The 21,263-nt window shown below is 43.7% G+C and overlaps 3 protein-coding genes and 1 long non-coding RNA gene across 7 annotated transcripts; 3 read left to right on the forward strand and 1 right to left on the reverse strand.

The window, feature by feature from the left end:
* Nucleotides 1-1,689: 1,689 nt before the first annotated feature.
* golt1bb (golgi transport 1Bb) lies at nucleotides 1,690-3,972 on the reverse strand. Its single transcript, XM_076142462.1, has 5 exons — nucleotides 3,790-3,972; nucleotides 3,321-3,412; nucleotides 3,041-3,219; nucleotides 2,858-2,939; nucleotides 1,690-2,264 (listed from the first exon to the last, which is right to left on the reverse strand). The coding sequence occupies exons 1-5, from the start codon at nucleotides 3,812-3,814 to the stop codon at nucleotides 2,226-2,228; spliced, it is 417 nt and encodes a 138-aa protein (XP_075998577.1). The 5' UTR covers nucleotides 3,815-3,972; the 3' UTR covers nucleotides 1,690-2,225.
* On the forward strand, nucleotides 2,273-3,203 carry LOC142992146 (uncharacterized). Its single transcript, XR_012961018.1, has 2 exons — nucleotides 2,273-2,871; nucleotides 3,036-3,203. It is a non-coding gene; the product is annotated as an uncharacterized LOC142992146 (long non-coding RNA).
* Nucleotides 3,973-4,443: 471 nt separating the features above from the next.
* On the forward strand, nucleotides 4,444-9,541 carry slc35b4 (solute carrier family 35 member B4). The gene is made up of 10 exons (XM_076142461.1): nucleotides 4,444-4,856; nucleotides 6,565-6,678; nucleotides 7,044-7,146; nucleotides 7,257-7,306; nucleotides 7,421-7,502; nucleotides 7,598-7,658; nucleotides 7,778-7,887; nucleotides 7,973-8,048; nucleotides 8,193-8,268; nucleotides 8,641-9,541. The coding sequence occupies exons 1-10, from the start codon at nucleotides 4,780-4,782 to the stop codon at nucleotides 8,888-8,890; spliced, it is 999 nt and encodes a 332-aa protein (XP_075998576.1). The 5' UTR covers nucleotides 4,444-4,779; the 3' UTR covers nucleotides 8,891-9,541.
* A 424-nt stretch (nucleotides 9,542-9,965) lies between these two features.
* chchd3b (coiled-coil-helix-coiled-coil-helix domain containing 3b) lies at nucleotides 9,966-16,800 on the forward strand. Of its 4 annotated transcripts, none has more exons than XM_076142560.1 (9): nucleotides 9,966-10,135; nucleotides 11,182-13,044; nucleotides 13,297-13,978; nucleotides 14,230-14,344; nucleotides 14,445-14,625; nucleotides 15,531-15,614; nucleotides 15,828-15,898; nucleotides 16,341-16,476; nucleotides 16,571-16,800. In XM_076142560.1, exons 1-9 carry the CDS (start codon nucleotides 10,055-10,057, stop codon nucleotides 16,592-16,594), a joined length of 3,237 nt encoding a protein of 1,078 aa, XP_075998675.1. In that variant the 5' UTR covers nucleotides 9,966-10,054; the 3' UTR covers nucleotides 16,595-16,800. The 4 variants fall into 4 exon arrangements, with proteins under 4 accessions (XP_075998675.1, XP_075998676.1, XP_075998674.1 ...); XM_076142561.1 differs by having other exon boundaries at nucleotides 11,182-12,594; XM_076142559.1 differs by having other exon boundaries at nucleotides 11,182-12,535; nucleotides 12,590-13,978.
* Nucleotides 16,801-21,263: the final 4,463 nt, after the last annotated feature.

Genomic DNA, 21,263 nt, shown 5'->3' on the forward strand with positions numbered 1-21,263 from the left:
ACCTTCCTCCATTGCTTTCTGCAGAAACTCCAAAACGGCAGATGGAGTGACAGATACTCTCACACCATCGTGTAAAGTGTTCCTTTCATCTCTGCCAGTGCGCTCTAACACCGATGGGTGTCCCTCTGAAAAAAGAAATTACTTTGAACTAATACTGATTTTTACTTCATAATTCAGTGCAAAACGTTTGAGTCTTTGTCCAGTTAGAATCTTACGTCTGCCTTTCAGGTACAGGATTGCCTGCGGGCTCCAGATTCTACGCTGCAATAGGTAAAGAAGACACTGTTGTTGGGTACAATACTGCTATAACTCAGAAGTTCCAGTGATCCATCCCCAGTTATGCCTCATTCATCTGTTGTTCTTACCCGTGGTGCGCTCCAGCTTTGACAAAACAGTGTCATTAAAAGCAGCGTGACTGTGAGAGCCATCACTGAACTCTGCAATGAAGATGAAGAGGAAAAGGCAACGTTCAAGTCAACCTGACCTGAAACCATCATGCATCACATCCACAAACATCATATCACACAACAAGAAAAAAGGACTTACCGCTATTTAGAATCCTTGTGTCCTGTCCTGTTTGTTTTATTGATGTTGTGGTTTGTGGTTTTGCCCTCCTCTGCCAAAGGAGCTTAATATATTGGATGATGATGCTCAGAGCTACGTCACATTGCTTGTGCTGGGAGGTGCTATTAAAAGCGTCAATGCATATCAATCACAGATAAACACAGTCGCACAGAATACATGTTTCCTCAATGTTTCTTCGGTCCACAGGAGCCGGTGAAGTGTTGAGGGGGTCACTGCATGAATGACTCAGATGAGCTCGTGTGAATGAGGCAGATGTGATGACAGCGTGTCAGTGTGTATGTGGGTGGAACTAAGGTCAACAGGTCAGACTTCCACACACTCAGTAGATAGGAGTCCTGTCCAGATCCAGGTTGAGGTGTGCAGTAAAAAAGGGGACATCCTTGCACATCCTGTCCAAGGTAAACACAACCTTTCACTGTGACCTTATTCCCCTCTATTACAGTCAATAAGAAAGCAGCCTCACTAACAAGTATAACACCAATGTCTGACACCAAACCTCCCACTTGCCTCAGTCATCATGATTTCGCTCTGCCTGACCAGAACACTATTTTAACTACATCAGCCAGTTGGTATAGGGTTTGTCTTTGGTCACCAATCAGAATCAAGAACACAGACATGAGGCGCAACAACTTAGATTGGAGTCAACTCAACAATCAGATTGATATCCGCACAAATCAATGTTAATATAATCCAAGTAATACACCTAAATTAGGCAACGTTATCCTTATTTCCCAGGGCCAGTGAACACACCATCAGTTTCCACTTAGCAGAAGCGTTCTGCATATTACTTCCTTAGCTGACTTCCCTCAGAACACAGTTTTGCAATGAGTCGTGTATGTACAGCAAAAAAAATGTATGTGTTGCACCTTAATCACCGTATGAACAGAAATCTAAGTTAAGTGTGCATGTAAACAGTGCCAGTGTGTAATAGTGTAAACCTAAACACCACTGTAACCCTGCTCAAGGCTGGATCCTAAACCGTGTGTGAAGCAGTAACTCTATATTTGTTTGAACATGTCACTGCAACACAATAGAATAAAAGGAAGACACACTGCTGTTTCAGAATGATCCTACAGCATAAGAAGACACAACAAAGCATACAGCTAACTTATAAAACACACACTTTATTTCAAGTATGCACTTACAAAAAGGAACAGTAGAGCATCTCTTGACAAACCTCTTCACATATTTTATACAAATTGACAGAAAACAATCCACGTGATCTTTCCACAACGGTCCAGGTTTCCCTGTACGACTTCGCTCAAACGTCACATTTCATAATATTACATCTGTGTTGTTTCAGGCACACGATCCAGACGCCTGGATGCTGCGACAGGACCCCTCCCGATCCTCCTGAGTGCGTCTGGCGGGTTGGTCCAGTGGTCAGTCTATAAGGAGTAGCAATGGTTGAAAAAAAGGAGGCGTGCCACCCTGGCAGCTTGTTCCCCCTGGGGGAGAGGATCTGAAGCCACGCCCCCTCTGATGAGGGGAAGCTTCATCACATCAGTCGACATCCACAGACAGACTTCTTGGGTTTTTGTGCGGCGAGGTGTTTGAATTCAGTGGAGGAGTGGCAGAGTCACTATTAGAAGCACTGATAAAGAAACACATTCCCCCTTTAAAGCAGCAGCTCCATCCTGTCATACCATCGTGTTGCTCTCGCCTATTTTGTCCACCAGCTGAAAGAGAAGAAGAAGAAATAAGCCGCGGTTAAATCTCAGCTGCTTCCCAGATTGACCTTCCATCATTTCAGTCTTAGGTTACCAACTTTCTCCTGATCTATCTGGAGCAGGCCGCCATTAGTTGGATCTTAAAGTGTGCAGCAGCTTGATACTTAAGACGATACTTACTTACTAAACTCAAATGATCGGAACTATGGCTACAGGATCTGTGTGAGCAAGTACTCAGCAAAACACAGGGAGAGATCATTCAAATACAGTCAGCTGTGTCATTTTAGGTAGCTACTGTTCTGTTCATACCCAAAAGAGCTTTGTAAAGGGAACTGCGCCGTCTTCACACACTTACAAAGGCCTTACACAGCATGAAAACACATTTACAGTGTGACATAAACCACAATGTGGAGAATCACATGATGTCCTATGACGAGAAGCAGATCCTGGTGTAATGGGGGCGCTGTTCAGAGGCCATACAAGAGTGTAGTTATTTAATTTAGAAACTGATTTGAAATCTCTCTCCTGTTGGTGTGTTCAAGACCTTGAGGCAAACTCCTGTATCTCTCTGTCTTTGCTTCACTGTGTATCATGATACTTACACCACTGATGCCTGGTAAGTTGAGCAGGGAGCCGAGCACGGGTACCCGCCTGATGAAGCCCACCGCCACCGGGAAGAAGCCCCTGTTCAAGAAAAAGAGATTGAGATGAGCGAAGAAACTCAAAGGTCAAATAATCCAAGGTAACGTCACAAAATCTCTCCTTTTCTTTCTGCCACAGCTGACCTGAACAAAAGGAAGAAACCGTAGATCTCCAGGACGACGCCGATGATTGGCCAGCCGATCAGAACCACCAGCACTCCTCCCAGGAAGAAGCTGGTGGCTTTGAATTTATGCCTCTGGAAGAAGAATCGGAATGTCCGCTCCAGGCCGATGACAAAGGACAAACCTGCCACGAAAAGAATCTGCACGACAGAGCAAACACAACAGATGTCTCGGCATGCTGTCCAAGGGGGAAGGAGGGGACTCCAATCAGAGACATCAGGACTCTCAGGCTTTAACTTACATTTCCAATGGCGAGAAGAGCTTTATCAAAAAACAGCATCATCCCAAAGAAGAGAAAGAACACGCCGAACCCTGTCAGCCCCATCCCAATCTCTGCAGAGGTAACAAGACACACGTAATGACATGATTACAGACCGTTATCTTTACATATCGGTCTCCATGGGAACCTGCCTGTGTGCACAGGCAAAATCAACACTATAGCCAAAATAAAATGGCAAAATACTATAACAAAAGCTTTTAAAAAAATGATTAACAAAAAATGAAAGCATTGAAATTGCGCGAAAATGTAAATGACATGATTCAAAGGGATAATTAGATAATAATAAATCAAATATATAGTAAAAACACCGGTTTTTAAACATGTGACTACGCAAACACCGTTCACACTGAGCCGCTTTGCTTGACTGCTGCATTAACCTCATTCATTGATCTAAGCCTGATAATTATAAACAAAAACAAAGCGTTCTTACTCTGCGAGTCCGTGAGGGAAATCATTTTGAACCGTTACAGCGAGTCTCAACTCCCACGCAGCTGCTGAACGCTTGAAGATAGTGTTTGGTGTTTAGCCGGCGGAGGATGGTTTCGTTAGCACTGGCTAGCACAGGATGCTGGGCAGCGGCGGGGAGAGCCAAGCTAACGGCTGCGCCACGTCTTCCGGAACCACGTAAGCGCGTCATCCACCAAAGATCGTTTATGCTGATACATAACCTGCGTGCTTTACTCACGACGCCTCTGCTCCTTAAAACGAGAATATTTCATGTTTTGTCCTGTTTGGCGGGTTAATTACGTCACTGCTGAAAAAGGGAGACAGTATAAGTAAAGTTTATAAAGCCGCAATGTTTCGATAAAAATCGTCACTTGTGGCTGTATTGACAAACAGAAGAGAGCAGCCCGCCTTCCTTAGGTCTTAAGTCTTACACTTTACACTTTAACTAAGGAAATATTTCCCGCCATACTGTTATAACTACTAGGATATAAAACGTGGACATGAAATTTGTTAAATTAACGCATTTTGTTCGTGTTGGCAAAGTTACGTTTTCTTGTATCAAGAAACACGGACCGAGTGAGAACTCTTCAGTTTGACACACAAATATGCGCATACCGCGGCGCATACGTGACACGTTTGAACTCATCATGACTATCTCCTGCGCAGTTGCCACAGCGCTGATTACCCATGCCATGGCCCTCTCCGTTCATTGTCCGTCTCAGATCTTTACGTTGTTTCACACGCGAGAATAGCTACAACGTAACATTTATGCATATAGTTTCTTTTTTTCTGCTTTTTCTGGGTGATGTAAATTTCGATCTTCAACGCGTTCGATTATTGCAGAGGACTTTGAACGGAAGTAAAGGAGCCTGAAGAAAGTACAAACCGATGCCTTTTCACTACAATGTACTTTTCTATAAATCTTTCTAGGAACTGACACCTAGTTTGGCACCTAGTTTTTAAGCCAAAGGCGATGGGTCCCGTGTTTGCTATTGCGCTGGTTCTTGTGGGATGCTGTAGTAATGTTGTGTCGCTGGAGCTTCTCGCCAGGTCAGTGACTTTCATCTCTGATCCTCAGGACTTGTGACATGTTTGTGTTTGTTTGCCCCCCACAGCATAAAGGCACATTACCATATGATCAGGGTTACATAGTGACATACAGGAGGATCTTTATGTTGTTTTAAATGTAGTTTTTCCTCTAAATTCTGTTATGACAAAATGGCCAAACGCTATATGCAACACTCCTCAGATGTAGGTCAGTAAACAGGTTGAAGTTGGCAGCAGGGGAGCCTCACAGACATCTCACCTCTTGTGACCTGTGTCTGATTTGTGATATCTGATCACCTTGGGCTGCATTCTGTGAGTCTGCACAAACCAGCTGTTTACTGTCCTACTCATCTGACAAGCACAATACAAACACATGTAGTAGCTCTGTAGATAAAAGGAGACTCACAAAGGCTTCAGTTATAAGTGGATAACTTGTGTGCTGATGTTTATGAATGGATCCTGTGTCAGAGATGTTCTGCAGCCAGACAGGATGTGCTGAGACACTGTGTTTGGGGGGGCTGTCAGGTACCACAGCTGTAGGCTCTGGAGTCACATGGATCCCATATTAGAAAGCTGAGCTCAGCCTGCAGGGTCCTCCACATGTCAGATGACGCAAAGGGTCCAATGACACTATTACTTGTGTTGTCCAGCAGCTTATATCAGAACCTTTCCTCCTTCATGTTTGTGTCCGTCTCTGTCTGGATCTTCCACTTTCTGTCAGTTCTCCCTCCGCACTCCATGGCCCCTCTGGCCTCCTCCTGCTTCAGGCTGATTCCAATGGGAGCTGCACGGTTTTTCTTCCTGATAGGTCAAGCTCAGACAGGCATGGAGGGAGAAGCCCTAAGCACCCCCTGTTGGCCCAGTTTGCCCTTGGCATCCTTCTTGCTGACTATTGACAATGTTATGTCAGACGGCGTCAGCACCCTCAGCACCCAGCGGTCTGGTGTGAACAGAACAACTTGTACTGTCAGTGTCTGGGCAACTGGCTTTGGTCTGTGCTTGCCAGGACATGAGACTTGTTGAAGGGTGGCCTTCTGCTCAGGGAGGCCTGTGATTTAGATCCTTTCAAGGCTCCAAATGGGCCGCTCTGGTGTTATGGGAACCACCATGATGACCTCCACTGAGCTTCATCACATTTAGATAAACATGTCTGGATGCCACATCAGCTCTTTCATAGCGACTTTGTGTTGCTCCATGTGATGTTCAAAACAGGTGTTGATTTGTTTGGACATTGAAAATCCACGTTAAGTTTGACTCTTCATGTCCATCATATTGGACTGCATGATGAGTATCAGACATTTGAGCTGAGGGTTCAGGGTTCAGGTCCCTTCATTTGCTCGCCAGCTTCACACTGAAGTGCTTGTAGTTCAGGTTCAGGTTATATAGGCCTGGTGTGTCTCTATGCTCTAATCATTAGAGATGTGCCAGAGCTATTGTACATTATGCACTTGGTACCCCTTATTGTATGTACTTTATATCTCTTATTGTGCGTACTTGTACCCCTTATCTATCCCTTATCTTATCTTATCTCTATCCTTGATGATAAACAGTTAAATGGCCTCAGTTGTTTAGCTGTCACTGCTTCCTTATAACCAAATTTGCAGAATCTGTCCATTTTAAAGTAGCTGATGTTTAGAGCCTAACCACTACACTACTAAACTACACACACTGCTGTACACCCTTGACTGTGATCTGTCCTTGTGTTCTTCAGGGAGTTTCCAGGATGTGGCAACATCGTGACCTTCGCTCAGTTTGCATTTATTGCACTGGAGGGGTTCTTCTTCGAGATGAACTTTGGAAGGAAGAGCCCAGTGATTCCCGTGAGGTATGAGAGCTCAGTGAGCCGAGTTGAACTTTGCCGCAATGAGATGAAGAGCAGATGCTAAGAACCAACTTGCACTGCAGCTAATGACTTTTCTTTCTTGATTAATTTCTCTCTTCTGGATTAATCTTGTGGTTTATCAAATGTGATGGAGACAAATACCTTCCCAGAATCCAATGTGTCCGCCTCACTTTACTCCTTTTGTCTCTATAACTAACCAAAACTACAGATTTATGATAATATGCGACAGGAAAAAAGTAGCAAATCCATATTATTACTAAAAAATTCTGTAATAAAGTTAAATGACTAACTAACTGTTGATCAATGATTCATTTGGGTCCTAAACTGTCTTGTGTTTCTCATTACAGAAACTATGTCATCATGGTGACCATGTTCTTTACAGTCAGCGTGGTTAACAACTATGCTCTGAATTTCAACATCTCCATGCCCTTACACATGATCTTCAGATCAGTAAGTGTCTCATCTACTCGTTCTTCCCTCCGTCATCCATGACCACCAACTCAGCTTCATCAGTTTATATGTGTGTGTGTGTGTGTGTGTGTGTGCTCGTGTGTTTGCAGGGATCACTCAGCGCCAACATGATCCTGGGTATAATCATCCTAAAGAAAAGGTACCCTGCTTCCTCTGACGTGAAGAACACACACAGCACGCCAGATGTTTAACCGTGGAGTCTGATCTGCAGCTGATCGGCTTGTTCTGTATTTGTGTTTGTGTCTCCCTGCAGGTATTCTGCAAGCAAATATCTGTCCATAGCGTTAGTTTCAGCTGGCATCTTCATATGCACCATCATGTCTGCCAAACAAGTGGTGAGTCCTGAGCTGAACACTTTACACATCACATTCTCTATACATCCCTGTTGCATCATACGTGTGTACACTTTGACTTTTGTTTGTTCATGCAGAACGTGGCCGATGGGGCATCAGAGGAGGAGGGATTCCAGGCCTTTGCACGCTGGCTTATGGGTATGTTTGAAACACCAATTAAGCTGTGGAATATAAAACACAAAATGTCACAATTGATGCAGTATTTCGAGGAGAAATTAGGTCATGTTATTTATTCTGTGGCTTCCCTGTTCTTTCAGGCATCGGCATGTTGACATTTGCGTTGCTAATGTCTGCCAGGATGGGCATTTTCCAAGAGACGCTGTACAAGCAGTACGGCAAATACCCCCGGGAGGCGCTCTTCTACAACGTGAGTGTTTTCTCAGGGGTCTTACTCATCATGAGACCAGTGTAGTGTTTTGTGTTAACATGTTTGTGGTCATCTCTCCTCACAGCACTTCCTGCCCCTGCCCGGCTTTCTGCTGCTCTCCACTGACATATACAACCACTCTGTCCACTTCAGTCAGAGCAGTGAGTTCAAGAGTTCATATGATTTATGGTCACGTTTGATCTTATTATTACGAGTAACATCAATCAGTATTTGGCTGTAGTGGGCAAGATGATGATGATGATGATGATGATGATGATGGATGAACACCGGTCTCCTCTCTGCAGCTCCTGTAGTTGTCCCTGTGATTGGCACGGCCGTGCCTGTAATGTGGATCTACCTTCTAGTCAACGTCATCACACAGTATCCTACTGAACAAAGCTGCACTTCCGGCTGTTTCTTGTACTCCTTCCTGTCAACACACACACTACAATGTATGCAATCGTCTGGCGAGCTAAAAGTCTGTGTCACATCTTATGCCACCCACTTCCTCTCCTTGACCTAAAATGAAAGTGTGTGTGTGTGTGTGTGTGTGTGTGTGTGTGTGTGTGTGTGTGTGTGTGTGTGTGTGTGTGTGTGTGTGTGTGTGTGTGTGTGTGTGTGTGTGTGTGTGTGTGTGTGTGTGTGTGTGTGTGTGGTAAAGGACAACAGCTATCCAGTGATTTAAGTCAAACATAGGTTGCTGTATTCCAAACTCCTTACAGTCCTGTTATCAACATTAACCAGCATCTTCAGATACGTGTGCATCCGCGGCGTCTTCATCCTGACCACAGAGTGCACCTCACTCACCGTCACCCTCCTGGTGACCCTGCGGAAGTTCCTCAGCCTCATCTTCTCCATCATGTACTTCCAAAACCCCTTCACCCCCTGGCACTGGGTGGGCATGGCTGTGGTCTTCCTCGGCACCATGCTGTACACCGAGGTGTGGAGCAGCGTGCGGGCCGTCCTGCAAGGGCCCAACGCAAAGGAGAAGAAGGGACAGTGACGTGCCGAAATGGACTTGTTATGCGTGTGTGCGAAGGTGTGTGTGTCGGCCATGGACCTTTTAGATTATTTTACTTTGCTGCTACTGCAAGCCAGGTATGAATGGTAGTGTGTTTTCTATGAGGATGTTTGCATACTTGATGACATATGGTGGATCATTGCAAAACCCTTTCATTTACATAAAGATGCAAACACACACACACACACACACACACACACAGGGTGACAGATGTGTAGAATGAACTCACCAGCACTCCATATGCAGGATTCATTTGTTTGAATGTTTATTTTAAGTGTGGTTTAAAGTCTCTTTATCTCCGTTCATGTTAAGATCAGTGGCTTTACACTCTGTAAAAGTGTATATTATATTTAGGGATTACATCAGCCCTGAAATCTAGACGGAACGGCTGGAATCAGGATTATGGGGAAATGCAAAGTAATTTTTTGAAGGTCCTGGTGATTATGGTGCTGGATTTTGTTCCTCTTGTTCCTTTGATGGATTTTCTCAGGTGTATTGGTCCACAAAGAATTCCTCAACATGATAGCATAGTTTTTAGAAATTGTCCGCCTAATCCCTGCCAACGTAAATAAATGTAAAAAAATAATTTGTGTTCTTATTTTGTCTCCATGTCTGTAATGTTTTTCATCTTCTTTATGAATACTTTGTCTACATTTTCTTAAATGAATGATAATAAAATTAGGAACAGATCATCAAAAACAAATAAAACAAATTAGTGATGAGACATTGATTGTGTCTGGACACAGTTATGATGTTTCATGGTGATAGGTGAGGATTAAAGATGCTACTGGATTTCTACATGAAATTGTAATAATTCTATGCAACAGAATGAAGCAGAGGTGTTTATGAAGTCTGTACAATCTCGATGCGAAGGTAACAACATGACCCGCCCACCCAGCGCCATAACCTTGATGCTTTGAGAGAAAGTGGTTAGACTGGGAACACAATGTTCACATTTTGTATTGAGGAGTGGGCCAATCCAGAGCGGCATTGTTCGACTCCACTTCCCTCCCAGCCAATAGGAGCTGCTCTTATTCCCACCTTCGGCAGTGTGCATGGTAGATTTCTGCTGCTGATTCTCTCAGGGCCACACTGTGGATTGAAGTCACTCACCCTGTCGGTTGTTGTGATTGTGTCCGGTTGGTGATGGGGGGAAACAGCTCCAGTCACCTCGCCTACGAAGAAGATGGAGAGGGCAGAAGGCTGACTATGATGAAGGGCATAAGGGTGAGTCAGGGTGTGAAAGTTTCCTAATGTATTCACTTTTAGCAGAAAATAAAGTTTCAGGGTTTCTATGTATTGTGCACATTGATAAGTGCGGACAAAGGGGGAATTTTCTAATTTTGATTGTAACTCATAAATTACATGCAAAGTCTGGATGTATCCCAAACCAACATGGAGCTCTGCGCTATATGTAGACATGTAGGGTAAACATACAACATGGCTGCGTGTCACCCACATACCAAACCACATTCCTGTTTAAGAACACTGTATTTTGTGAGTGTAAATGCAGTTCAGTTTGCTTGCGTTTTCCTCCAACATGAACATGACAGAAAAGCAATATAATTGTGCAGAGGACCACAAGATTAATCAATTATAGTAGTTTGTCGTTTCATCTGTAGCGTCATCTAGTGGCGACGATTCTAAAAACAGCTGTTCTTTGTTTTGTTTTTATGGTAATACAGCCACGCTCCCTGTGTGCATTAAGTGTTATTCCTCTGAGGTCATAGATTGAAAGGACAATGTTTAGGTAGGTAGAAACCGCAAACTACAGAGCCAAAGGAACCCAACTGGACTTAACTTACTTGAAATTCTTACTTGGTCTTTAGTCTTTACGAACTCTGACCTGTGATCAAGCTGACACTAAGATATTTGATATTTGGGTACTTATTGGTCATTAATGAATGCGTTACTAGGTGGATTAATATGAGAATGATTCTGGAACACAACATTTTTTCACCTTTTAATGACTATGGGATGTATGGCATTACATTTCCAGGTCTGTAGGCTTTTAATGGACCCTTCATATATTGCTGTCCTCTGCACATTTTACAGCCTCTTAAAGCTCTGGATGAAGTTATAAATTTAGGCTTATTATCTTTTCATTAATTTTAACATGAAATAGCTGAGAGAAAAAGTCACTCAGAGAAAATTTGTGCTGTCCCTATAACAGAATGACACAAAGGGTCCTTGTAAACACAAATGCTTCTTTTTTATCAATCATATAAGATTAAAGTTGAGTTTTGATGTCACCTTCTCTCTTTTGTTGTCAGTTGTCAGACAGGGTCATCACCCGAATGAAACAGCCTCCAATGGTTGACAGTCCTCCAAAGGTTGACAGTCCTCCCTCGCCCTCGCCTGAAATGCCTGTGATCCCTCCGGTTCCTGCTCCATCAGTCGAGCACTTGTTGCCACTTCTAACACCTCCTCCTCCATTCATTGCATCACCTCTACCTCCATTAACAGATCCTGCTCCCCCACCTCCCGTCAAGCTCGCCCCCCCTCCCCCTGTAAAATTCCATTCCCTTCCTCCTCCTTCTCTGGAGAAGTGCACAGACCCCAATGCTCTGCCTATACCTGAGCCCTTTATCTCAGCTCCACCTCCAGCTGCTGAATCCAGTGCATTACCCAATCCTCCCCAAGTAGAAACAGCCACCCCACCTGTGGAGTATGAATCTCTTCCTCCCCCTGCTGTGGAACCAGTAGTCCTGCCTTCTTCTCGGATGGGAGAACCTAATGTCCCCCCCACTGTGGAATCTCTCATTGAGCAGCGTTTAGAGCCAGAAACATCATCCCTATTGACAGTTTTAGAACATTGTGCCAACCCCATGCCTCCACCCACAGATGCCGTGTCTCCACCTGAACCATTAGCTTTATCGGCTCCTGCTGAACACCTGGAACCAACTCCATCACCTCCCCTGTTTGAAGCTCCTCCTGTAGCCCCCGCTGTTGAACCTTTTGTCCCATTAAGCCCACCAGTGGAAGTGGCCCTGCCTACGTCCCCTGCTCCTGAGCCAGCTTTGCTTACTCTGGTTGAACCAATTCAAACAATCAGTGCTCATATTGAGACAATTCCAGTTGAACCTGTAGCTTTACCTCCTCAAGTGACTACACTGTGTGAGCCTGTACTCCCCTCTGCTGCTATTGTTCAGTCTCCAGCTCTAGTTGAGCCTTCAGCTCTAGTTGAGTCTCCAGTTGTGGTTGAGGTTCCAGCTCCAGTTGAATCTCCAGTTGTGGTTGAGGTTCCAGCTCCGGGTGAGTCTCCAGCTATAGTTGAGTCTCCAGCTCCAGTTGAGTTTACAGCTCTAGTTGAGTCTCTGGCTCTAGTTAGGTCTCTGGCTCCAGCTCCAATTGAGTCTCCAGCTGTAGTTGAGTCTCCGGCTCCAGTTGAGGCTCCACCTCTAGCTCCAATTGAGTCTCCAGCTGTAGTTGAGTCTCTGGCTCCTGTTGAGGCTCCAGCTCTAGCTCCAATTGAGTCTCCAGCTGTAGTTGAGTCTCCGGCGCCAGTTGAGGCTCCAGCTCCAGTTGAGTCTCCTGCTCCAGTTGAGTTTTCAGCTCTAGTTGAGTCTCCGGCTCTTGTTGAGTCTCTGGCTCTGGTTAAGTCTCTGGCTCTAGTTGAGTCTCCGGGTCCAGTTGAGTCTCCAGTTGTGGTTGAGTCTCCAGCTCTGGTTGAGACTCCAGCTCTGGTTGAGGCTCCAGCTCTAGTTGAGTTTTCAGCTCTAGTTGAGTCTCCACTTGTGGTTGAGACACTAGCTCTGGTTGAGACTCCAGCTCTGGTTGAGGCTCCAGCTCCTGTTGAGGCTCCAGCTCCTGTTGAGTTTTCAGCTCTAGTTGAGTCTCCAGTTGTGGTTGAGTCTCCAGTTGTGGTTGAGTCTCCACTTGTGGTTGAGACTCCAGCTCTGGTTGAGACTCCAGCTCTAGTTGAGGCTCCGACTCTAGTTGGGGCTCCGACTCTAGTTGAGGCTCCAGCTCCAGTTGAGACTCCAGCTCTAGTTGAGGCTCCGACTCTAGTTGAGGCTCCAGCTCCTGTTGAGTTTTCAGCTCTAGTTGAGTCTCCAGTTGTGGTTGAGTCTCCAGTTGTGGTTGAGTCTCCACTTGTGGTTGAGACTCCAGCTCTGGTTGAGACTCCAGCTCTGGTTGAGACTCCAGCTCTGGTTGAGGCTCCGACTCTAGTTGGGGCTCCGATTCTAGTTGGGGCTCCGACTCTAGTTGAGGCTCCAGTTGAGGCTCCAGCTCCAGTTGAGACTCCAGCTCTAGTTGAGGCTCCGACTCTAGTTGAGGCTCCAGCTCCAGTCGAGTTTTCAGCTGTGGTTGAGGCTCCAGCTCCAGTCGAGTTTTCAGCTCTGGTTGAGTCTCCAGTTGTGGTTGAGGCTCCAGTTGTGGTTGAGGCTCCAGCTCTAGTCGAGTCTCCGGCTCCAGTTGAGTCTCCGGCTCCAGTTGAGTCTCCAGCTCCAGTTGAGTTTTCAGCTCTAGTTGAGTCTCCGGCTCTCTTTGAGTCTATGCCTCTAGTTAAGTCTCTGGCTCTAGATCAGTCTCCGGGTCCAGTTGAGTCTCCGGCTTCAATTGAGTCTCCGGCTCTTGTTGAGTCTCCAGCTTTGGTTGAGGTTCCAGCTCTAGTTGAGTCTCCAGCTCCGGTTGAGTCTCCAGCTCCAGTTGAGTCTCCGGCTCTTCTTCAGTCTCTGGCTCTAGTTAAGTCACTGGCTCTAGTTGAGTCTCCAGCTCCAATTGAGTTTCCAGCTCCAGTTGAGTCTCCAGCTCCAGTTGAGTCTCCAGCTCCAGTTGTGCCCATCGACTCACATGCTGCACCTGCTGTTGCACCTCCTGCCAAAACAGGAACTGTGCCCCCTCCTGCTCCAGTGCTCACTTTTGAAGAACCCTGCCCACCCTGTCACTTAATGGATTTAGCTGTCCTACCTACTGAGCCGCCTGTAATTGAAGAGCCCTGTGTAGAACCTTCATCTCCACCTGTTTCAGCACCACCAGTGGAGGAGCCCACTTTGGCCCCACCACTGCCCCCTGTAGTCGAGGATGTAGTTCCTGCAATCGTGTCAGTGCCTCCCCCTGCACTAGGTGAGCTTGTTTTTCATCATTACCATGACGCTTGGGACAGGAAATTGTGCATACTACCATTCTTTATTCAATAATTTTAAATTACATTTTGTGTGAAATTGACCACATAAATTCTGAAAGCTGTTTTATTTTGATGTTTCTGGAGTAAATGTTAAGTTCTTTTGAAATGTATTGCCTAGAATCTAACTTGTAATTCTTAACCCTTCGAAAATATTAACATGTCCCTTTCATACACACTCAATCTACTGTAGCTTCAAACCTTTCTCCTGAAGAGGTTGAGAAAGACTTGAGGAAGAAGATTAAAGAGGAGCTGCAGAGAAATCTGGAGCAGGAAATCAACCAGAGGAAGCAGGCGCTCCACTTACAGTAAGGACACCATCAAAACCACTGACTGGTAACCACCAGTCATACTTTGGTGTTCATTTGTCTGTTGTGTGTCTGTGTCTGTGTCTCTGCATATGTGAAGGCTGGAGGAAGTGAAGGTTCAGGCCCAAACAGAAGCCATAGAAGCAGCACAGGTCCAGATTAAAGAGCATGTGAACAAGATCCTGGAAGCTGAGAAGGAGGCCCAGAAGGAGAACCTGACAGAAGCCATTATGAGGGAGCGCATGAAGACCGAGGATGAGAGGCTCATGGCTCAGCTTTATGTAAGGACCAAAGGAAACTGTTTATGAGTGTGTTTGTGTGTATCTCTTCAGCATTTCTCACACAGACATATACTTTTCTTTCACTTATTAATCTCTTTTCCCAACACAAATTTCTGCACCGAATGATCATATTCACACACTTAGTGGCCTCTTCTTTAGGTACACCTGTATAATTCAGAGCAATCCAACACAACAGCACTGCAGTAAATCTTACTTTTGTTAAAGTTGCAGCTCTGGCAGTTTTTGAGACTATAGTTAGTTGTGGTGGTGGTATTGTTTTAGAATTTGCATAATGAGGCGTTTCTGAGATTTGTTTTCACTCCTATTTACAATCTATACAGGAATAGCAACATAATATACAGTATTCATCAATGGATTGCATCGATTGTATAGGTGTAGCGAAAAAGTGACTTGAGTTTATTTTTGCTGCACTCACCTGGCACACACACATTCAAATCATTCATATTACTGCACTGGTAATTGTTTAGCTGCTTTCCTGTAAGAATAACTGGTTGGGATCACAGCATCACTTTTGATCTTTGCAGTACCAAATTTCTCAAATGCGCTTTTAGTTTTCTTCTCCATTTGAAAGGCTGAAACTCTTTCCTGTTCTCACTGTGCCTCTTTTCCCTTTTCCACTCTGCTGCCTTGTTTCAGTGGATGGAGCTCAAGGTAAGACAGGAGAGCGACTTCCTCTTTCACTTTTAATCTCTTCTATGCATGCTGTCTAGCTGCTCCCCTGGCCACATTTTGCGATGAAATGCAAACGAGCTGAAATGTTGCTGAACAGAAAGGAGAATTGAATATCACAGTGGACAGAACGTAAAAAGAAACCAAATGTGATTTGAGTGAAAATATTGGTGTAGAGGTGTGCTGATATCATCTAACATTTTGGACTCATGCAGGCCCATAAACTGGACGAGAAAGAAAGAGTGTTGGCACAACAAAACGCTCTTCACAAAGAACACGTTGCAAAACTTGAAGCAAAGGTAAGTGACATCTTGAATTATCCATTTTAATTTCTCATTTAACTCACTTTTATACAGTACATTCAGTGTCAACAAAAACAGAATGTCAGCTTTACAAGGGTAGGATTTACAGCGAGGGTGATGTTTTGGGCCCCACAGGAGTCTAAATAGCTGGTTAGTGTGCATGATTGTATGATACAGAGATTATGATCTGTGTTTTTACCACTTTGACAGTGCGCCCGGTTTTACAAAGTCACCGCAGAGAGCTTCCAGAAGGGCAAAGAGGAGACACACAATCGTTTTACGTAAGTTGAGTCACTTTATTGCCGAATAAATATAGTCATTATCTACCAATTTGCCATCGAAGCTGTACAAAAACATAGCGCTGTCATAAATCGAAGTGACTACTACGACTCCTACTATCATCACTTTAAAATGACACATAATCAGTTACTCATTAAAGTGGCAAATGCAAAGATGGCAACATATCAGAACTAAATTATAATAACTCCTGCAGCAAAACAGAAAAGTTATATTGCACACTTGAAGTAAGACAACAACTCTTATTCTGTTTGTCGCCTTTATAAAGTATATACATGTACAAATATCAACTAGATTTATTAATATAAAAATGAGTGACAGTGTTTCATGTCCTCCTAAAGTTTTACTGCCAGAACAAAGTAGACAAACGTGTTAACCTAGACGTGTAATGTTTTATGGCTTTGTTTTGTTTGGGTGCTCTTGCAGGCGTGTCAATATCCAGCCGTTGTGCGGTGAGCTGCAGAGTCAGATCCTAAAATGCTACAGGGAGAACACGGGCAAGACTCTGGCCTGCTCAGGGATCGCCTCTGCCTACATGCAGTGTGTGGACAATGCCAAAAAGGTGAGGCTCAAGATTGTATTTTAGCCATGTTCACTAATTGTTTGCTAATTATGCATTGCCAAGCTTTTTAACTCCATGCCCTCTCTGTCTACAGAATAAATCGATCACTGCAGGTTAATGGGGACCAGCTTGCATCTGACGGCATTACAGTAAAAGCAAAGACGACGGACAGACGGTCAGAAGATGGAAACGCAACAGAATCTACTTCAACTTTTTTCATATATGGCAAAATGCTGCTGCCCCACATTGACCATTCCAGGCCAGAACTCACATCTGGTCTGCTTGTGGTGCATTAAAATTGTCATGGGATCATTTCAAACACAAGATGGCAATGCCTCAAAAACGCGGACGTTATCTTCTTAACACAAACACAACAAACAAAAGAGTTTTCTATATTCTCTTTGTACAATGCCACGTTTAATCATGATTCAAACACTGTCTGTGTGTGAGATGTGTTAGCGAGTGACTGAATCAGTAACCACTTGTGTCTTGAAATTCTGAAAATCAATGACCTGAATCAGATAGCAGGCCTGTGTGAGTTAACAAAGGCTTATATTTGTTTAAGGTTTCTGTGTTGTGCACAAGTAATTTAAGGAAGTTTAACACTGATGTATATGCACTTATAATATTAATACATTTAATAAATTGCTTTGTGAAACTGCACTAATGACCTTTGTTCATCACTGCCTGATGGTGCTGTCCTCTGGTGGACATTTTAGTTTTAACACAAAGAGGCATAATTTATTCATGTACACAGGCTATGAAGACTGAATTATAATTATTATCATGAAAGTCCTGGAATAATACAAAGGGTCACCATAGAAACTAGGCAAAGCAAATGTGTTTGTTTAGCACATCAACATGAGCAGGTCAATGTGCTTCACAGAAAAAAATAATGAACTAAGAGCTGAGAAAAACAACAACAACAACAACAGATTGTAAAAATTGTATGAAGATGCAAGATTAGATGAAGGCAGAGGAGAACAGCAGTTTCTTCCTTGATTAGTCTCTCTCCGGGACTTCCATTGCCTTCATCCCGACAAGCCTGGTCGGACGTCAGATGCTGTTCCTAGAGGGTGTGTTCTCTATAATTGTAGTGCTTAAACCTATGTGGTCTAGAACAAGTTAGAATGCAGAATAATCTGTCTATATATCACAATGATATGATCTGATATCACAATCACACCTAAACTATCAAAGCAATGGTGCTGTGAAACCTGAGGAGGGCAGCAATATGCCGCTATTGGGTCTTATCTGACAAAAAAATCTAATCTAAATCTAAAATCAATCTAAAATACAGGAGAAACCACAGAACCATGGAGTAGAGAAAATATTTTATTAATACACGAAAATGTGGCTTATTCATCCTTGGCAGAGGTCTGAGCTTTTATGACTGCCCTTCAAGCTAAAAAATAGGATTGGATGTTTGAAATAAGTGTACAAGAAACAATGAGGTTAAATCTTCAAATGAAAGAGCTTTGTGTTTTTGGAATGTTAATATTGATCCTTCTGAAGGACGTCTGTACATGTGAATGGTCAAAGAATGTAAGTTTTTGTTTTTACACAAGGATGAGCCATTGGAATGGGGTGGTTACACTAATGCGTGAGTATATCATTCCCAGCAAAAGAAAGGAAAGAGAAAGAGAAAGAAAACAGAGAAAGAGCATTCCAGAGCTCAGTTTCACTCCAAAGAGGAAAGTCCCACCACTGTAACCTTTCACCTACCCTCTAAAGTCAACACTCAGAGACCTCATAGAATAAATAAATCATAAGTCATAAGTCCTACTAACTGGCATAGTGTACCACCATTCTTAGCACAAGTTATAAAATATCATGTCTCCCATCTCCCACTACTGTAATTTGGTGATGTGAATACAAAATAAAATAATACTCACACATTCTACAATTATAGTAGTAAGGATATTGTGCATATATTGTGAAGCAACTAGTTTAGTCAAATCAATATTTATAAATGTGGGATGTTGGTTTACAACTTTTTCTAGTCCATATTTAGTATTTTGCTGCAAATGTGAGATCATATGATAATAGGAGAAGCTACTTATCTTTAGGTATGTAAAGCACAGTCAAATCCTCCATAGATGTTTGCCTGAGGAAGACCTTGTATGTTGAAACATTGCAACAATAAGAACATTTATCTGGGAACTATAAAACTGTGTCCACTAGTCTGCTGCACCTGATGGAGGATATGTGATTTAATAGGCCACAGGTTAGATATGACTGCATGTACACTCAAACCCTATCTTTGTGAAGCTGATGGGGCTGATGGCATTCAGGGATTGGGCTGGACAAGATATTGGAAACAACCTTTCAACACAATGCAGTCTCATAACAGCACCATTGACTATGGCCACAATAATTACCAACAAGTTGAATCAAGGCCTCACGTGCCACGATCCCATTGCCAGTTTGACACAAAGGCTCATGTTTAAAAGGTCAAGTCAAAGTTCAAATGCAAATTGGTAGTGTTTCATGTGTCAAATCTGTCTTTTTAATCTCTCTTTATAAATTCTTGCTTTCCATCTGGTGTTGCTGTAAAGAATTCTGAATAAACGGCACCTTTATTCATATTTATTCATTGTGAAGCTGGTCTGGAGGAACATGGACCCAAATCTGGGACTCTCAGATCAAATGTGATGCCTGAGCTCTCGTGGAGTTGCGATGCTCATGGACTTTTGGCTCTACGGTACTTGAGTCCCTGCAAATGAATGTTTCTGCTAATTTCAGGTTAGCACACGACCACAAGTATAGTTGTAACAGTCATCCTAGCTAGTCGATGGGTCATGGTTGATGGCAGGATATTCAGGATGTTAGTCAGTGGGCGGGCGGCTGACTTCAGGACTGTGGACATCCATAGAGGCCGAGGAGAGAGGAGTGGCAGTTGTACACGACACAGGAAGAGGATGCTAGGTGACAGCTGGATTGTGGTTGTGGGAATGAGGAAGTGGTTAGTTCATGGTGGATGGAAAGATCCGGGTCAGGGCTGAGTAGGTGATGTGATTAAGCCATGGCAGAATTCTTACGATGTGGAACTCATCCTGTGGTCATCTGACTCACCATATAGGAACGGATATTAATAAATGAGCATGTGTTGAGTTTCTCTCTCCTCTCTCTCTCTCTATCTCTCTCTCTCTCTCTCTCTCTCTCTCTCTCTCTCTCTCTCTCTCCCACCCTCTCTCTCTCTGTGTAGGTGTGTGTGTATCACGCCTTTTGTCTTTGACAGAGGCACCAATTATTCCTTTTCCCATCACAACAGGGGAATCCAGGGACCAGATTCCTGTTCTGTGAGCTGTGCCCTTTCACCTGCCATCACCACACAGATCCAATTTCACTCTTTCCTTTCCTCCACAACCGGGGGAATTTCCCAGTGTGTGTGCGCTCAAACTATCAGAGGACATTGGAGTGGTTACGTAATTGTGTGTTATTATATGAATAAAAAACTGTACTTTTATTTTGATGCGTAAATTTATTCACACAAATGAAAAATACATGTTGTATTTTCATAGTATGAAGTTGGTTGGAGGAAATCTGATCATGTGGATGAAGTGTGTGTGTTGTTGTGTCGTTGTGACCTAAGGTGCTTTGTCATGGGAGGGTATATTATTTGTGTATGAGCCTAAGGAATGACTAAAGCTTATAATGTGTGCTTCATGGTTATTAATGTTGCTGTGAATCTTATAAAACATTCATATTGCCCCTGTTTATGTCCTTACAAATTAATGTAAGAATGAATTGTAATACATTACAATACAGTGTGTGTGTATGCATGCAAATGCAGGAGAGAGAGAGAGCAAGAGAGAGAGAGAGAGAGAGAGAGAGTAGGAGACTGTTGACTCACAGATACTGTAGTGACTCTGGTGGCTGAGCGGTGGATGAACAACTCACATTGCCTATAAAGAGCAGTGAGAGAGGCGAGGGGCTGTGCTCTCCCTGGCATCTCCATCTCATAGCTCCTCTCTGCCTCTGTGCCTTTCGCATACACACACAGCAGAGAGACAACCCACAGGACTACAGCACCTCCACTGCACTTACAATCCAACACACTTCTGTACTGTTCAGTACAGGGAAGGTTGGGCTTGAATGAAGACGTCCCCGAGGTGGAAATCCAACCCCGGATCTATTATGTGGTAAGAGAGGAACACTTTGCAACAGGTAAGTACGTGTATTTATATCTGTTAATCTTTGTGTCGTGGTCACTACTTCTGATATATTACTGTGGTTAAGATATACAAGATGTTACAGTTCTTATTATTACAACAACTCTTGATAAATTGCATCAGATTATAGAGAGCAGAAAACGACGCAACAGTTTCACTTTAATATTTTCAAAAGGTAATCAGTCCTGCTGCCATGCTGAGTAACATTTTGTACCGAGTGATTAATTTGATTAACACCAGCAGGTTGGTGGCGTTGCTTGTAATGATGGGAGGGGAATAATTTGCCCTCTTCCCTTATCAGTGACAGCAGCCTCTGCTCTGGAGTTTCTCTCTAGTGATCTCTAGTGAGGAAACGATCCTCCACTGGCTGAGCCCTCTTAGTGAACGCACGGCCCCTCCCTCCCTCTCTCTCTCTGTTCTCACACACTAAATGTGATGCCATTTGGTGGGTTATGAGGCTGATTTCCATTTCTACCTTTCAACATGCTTCAGTTTTACATAGTGTTACCATGGGGATTGAGGTGTCTATAGAGCACAGATACAAGGTTGTTTCACTTTTCAGCCTTTATTTACCTCTCTTGCTCTCGCTGAGGAAGTAGCAGATGTGGCATA

This window comes from Genypterus blacodes, unplaced genomic scaffold (genome assembly GCF_046128005.1).
Source record: "Genypterus blacodes isolate CSIRO-AG114 ecotype Tasmania unplaced genomic scaffold, CSIRO-AGI_Gbla_v1 ptg000021l_1, whole genome shotgun sequence".
NCBI classification, from domain to species: domain Eukaryota; kingdom Metazoa; phylum Chordata; class Actinopteri; order Ophidiiformes; family Ophidiidae; genus Genypterus; species Genypterus blacodes.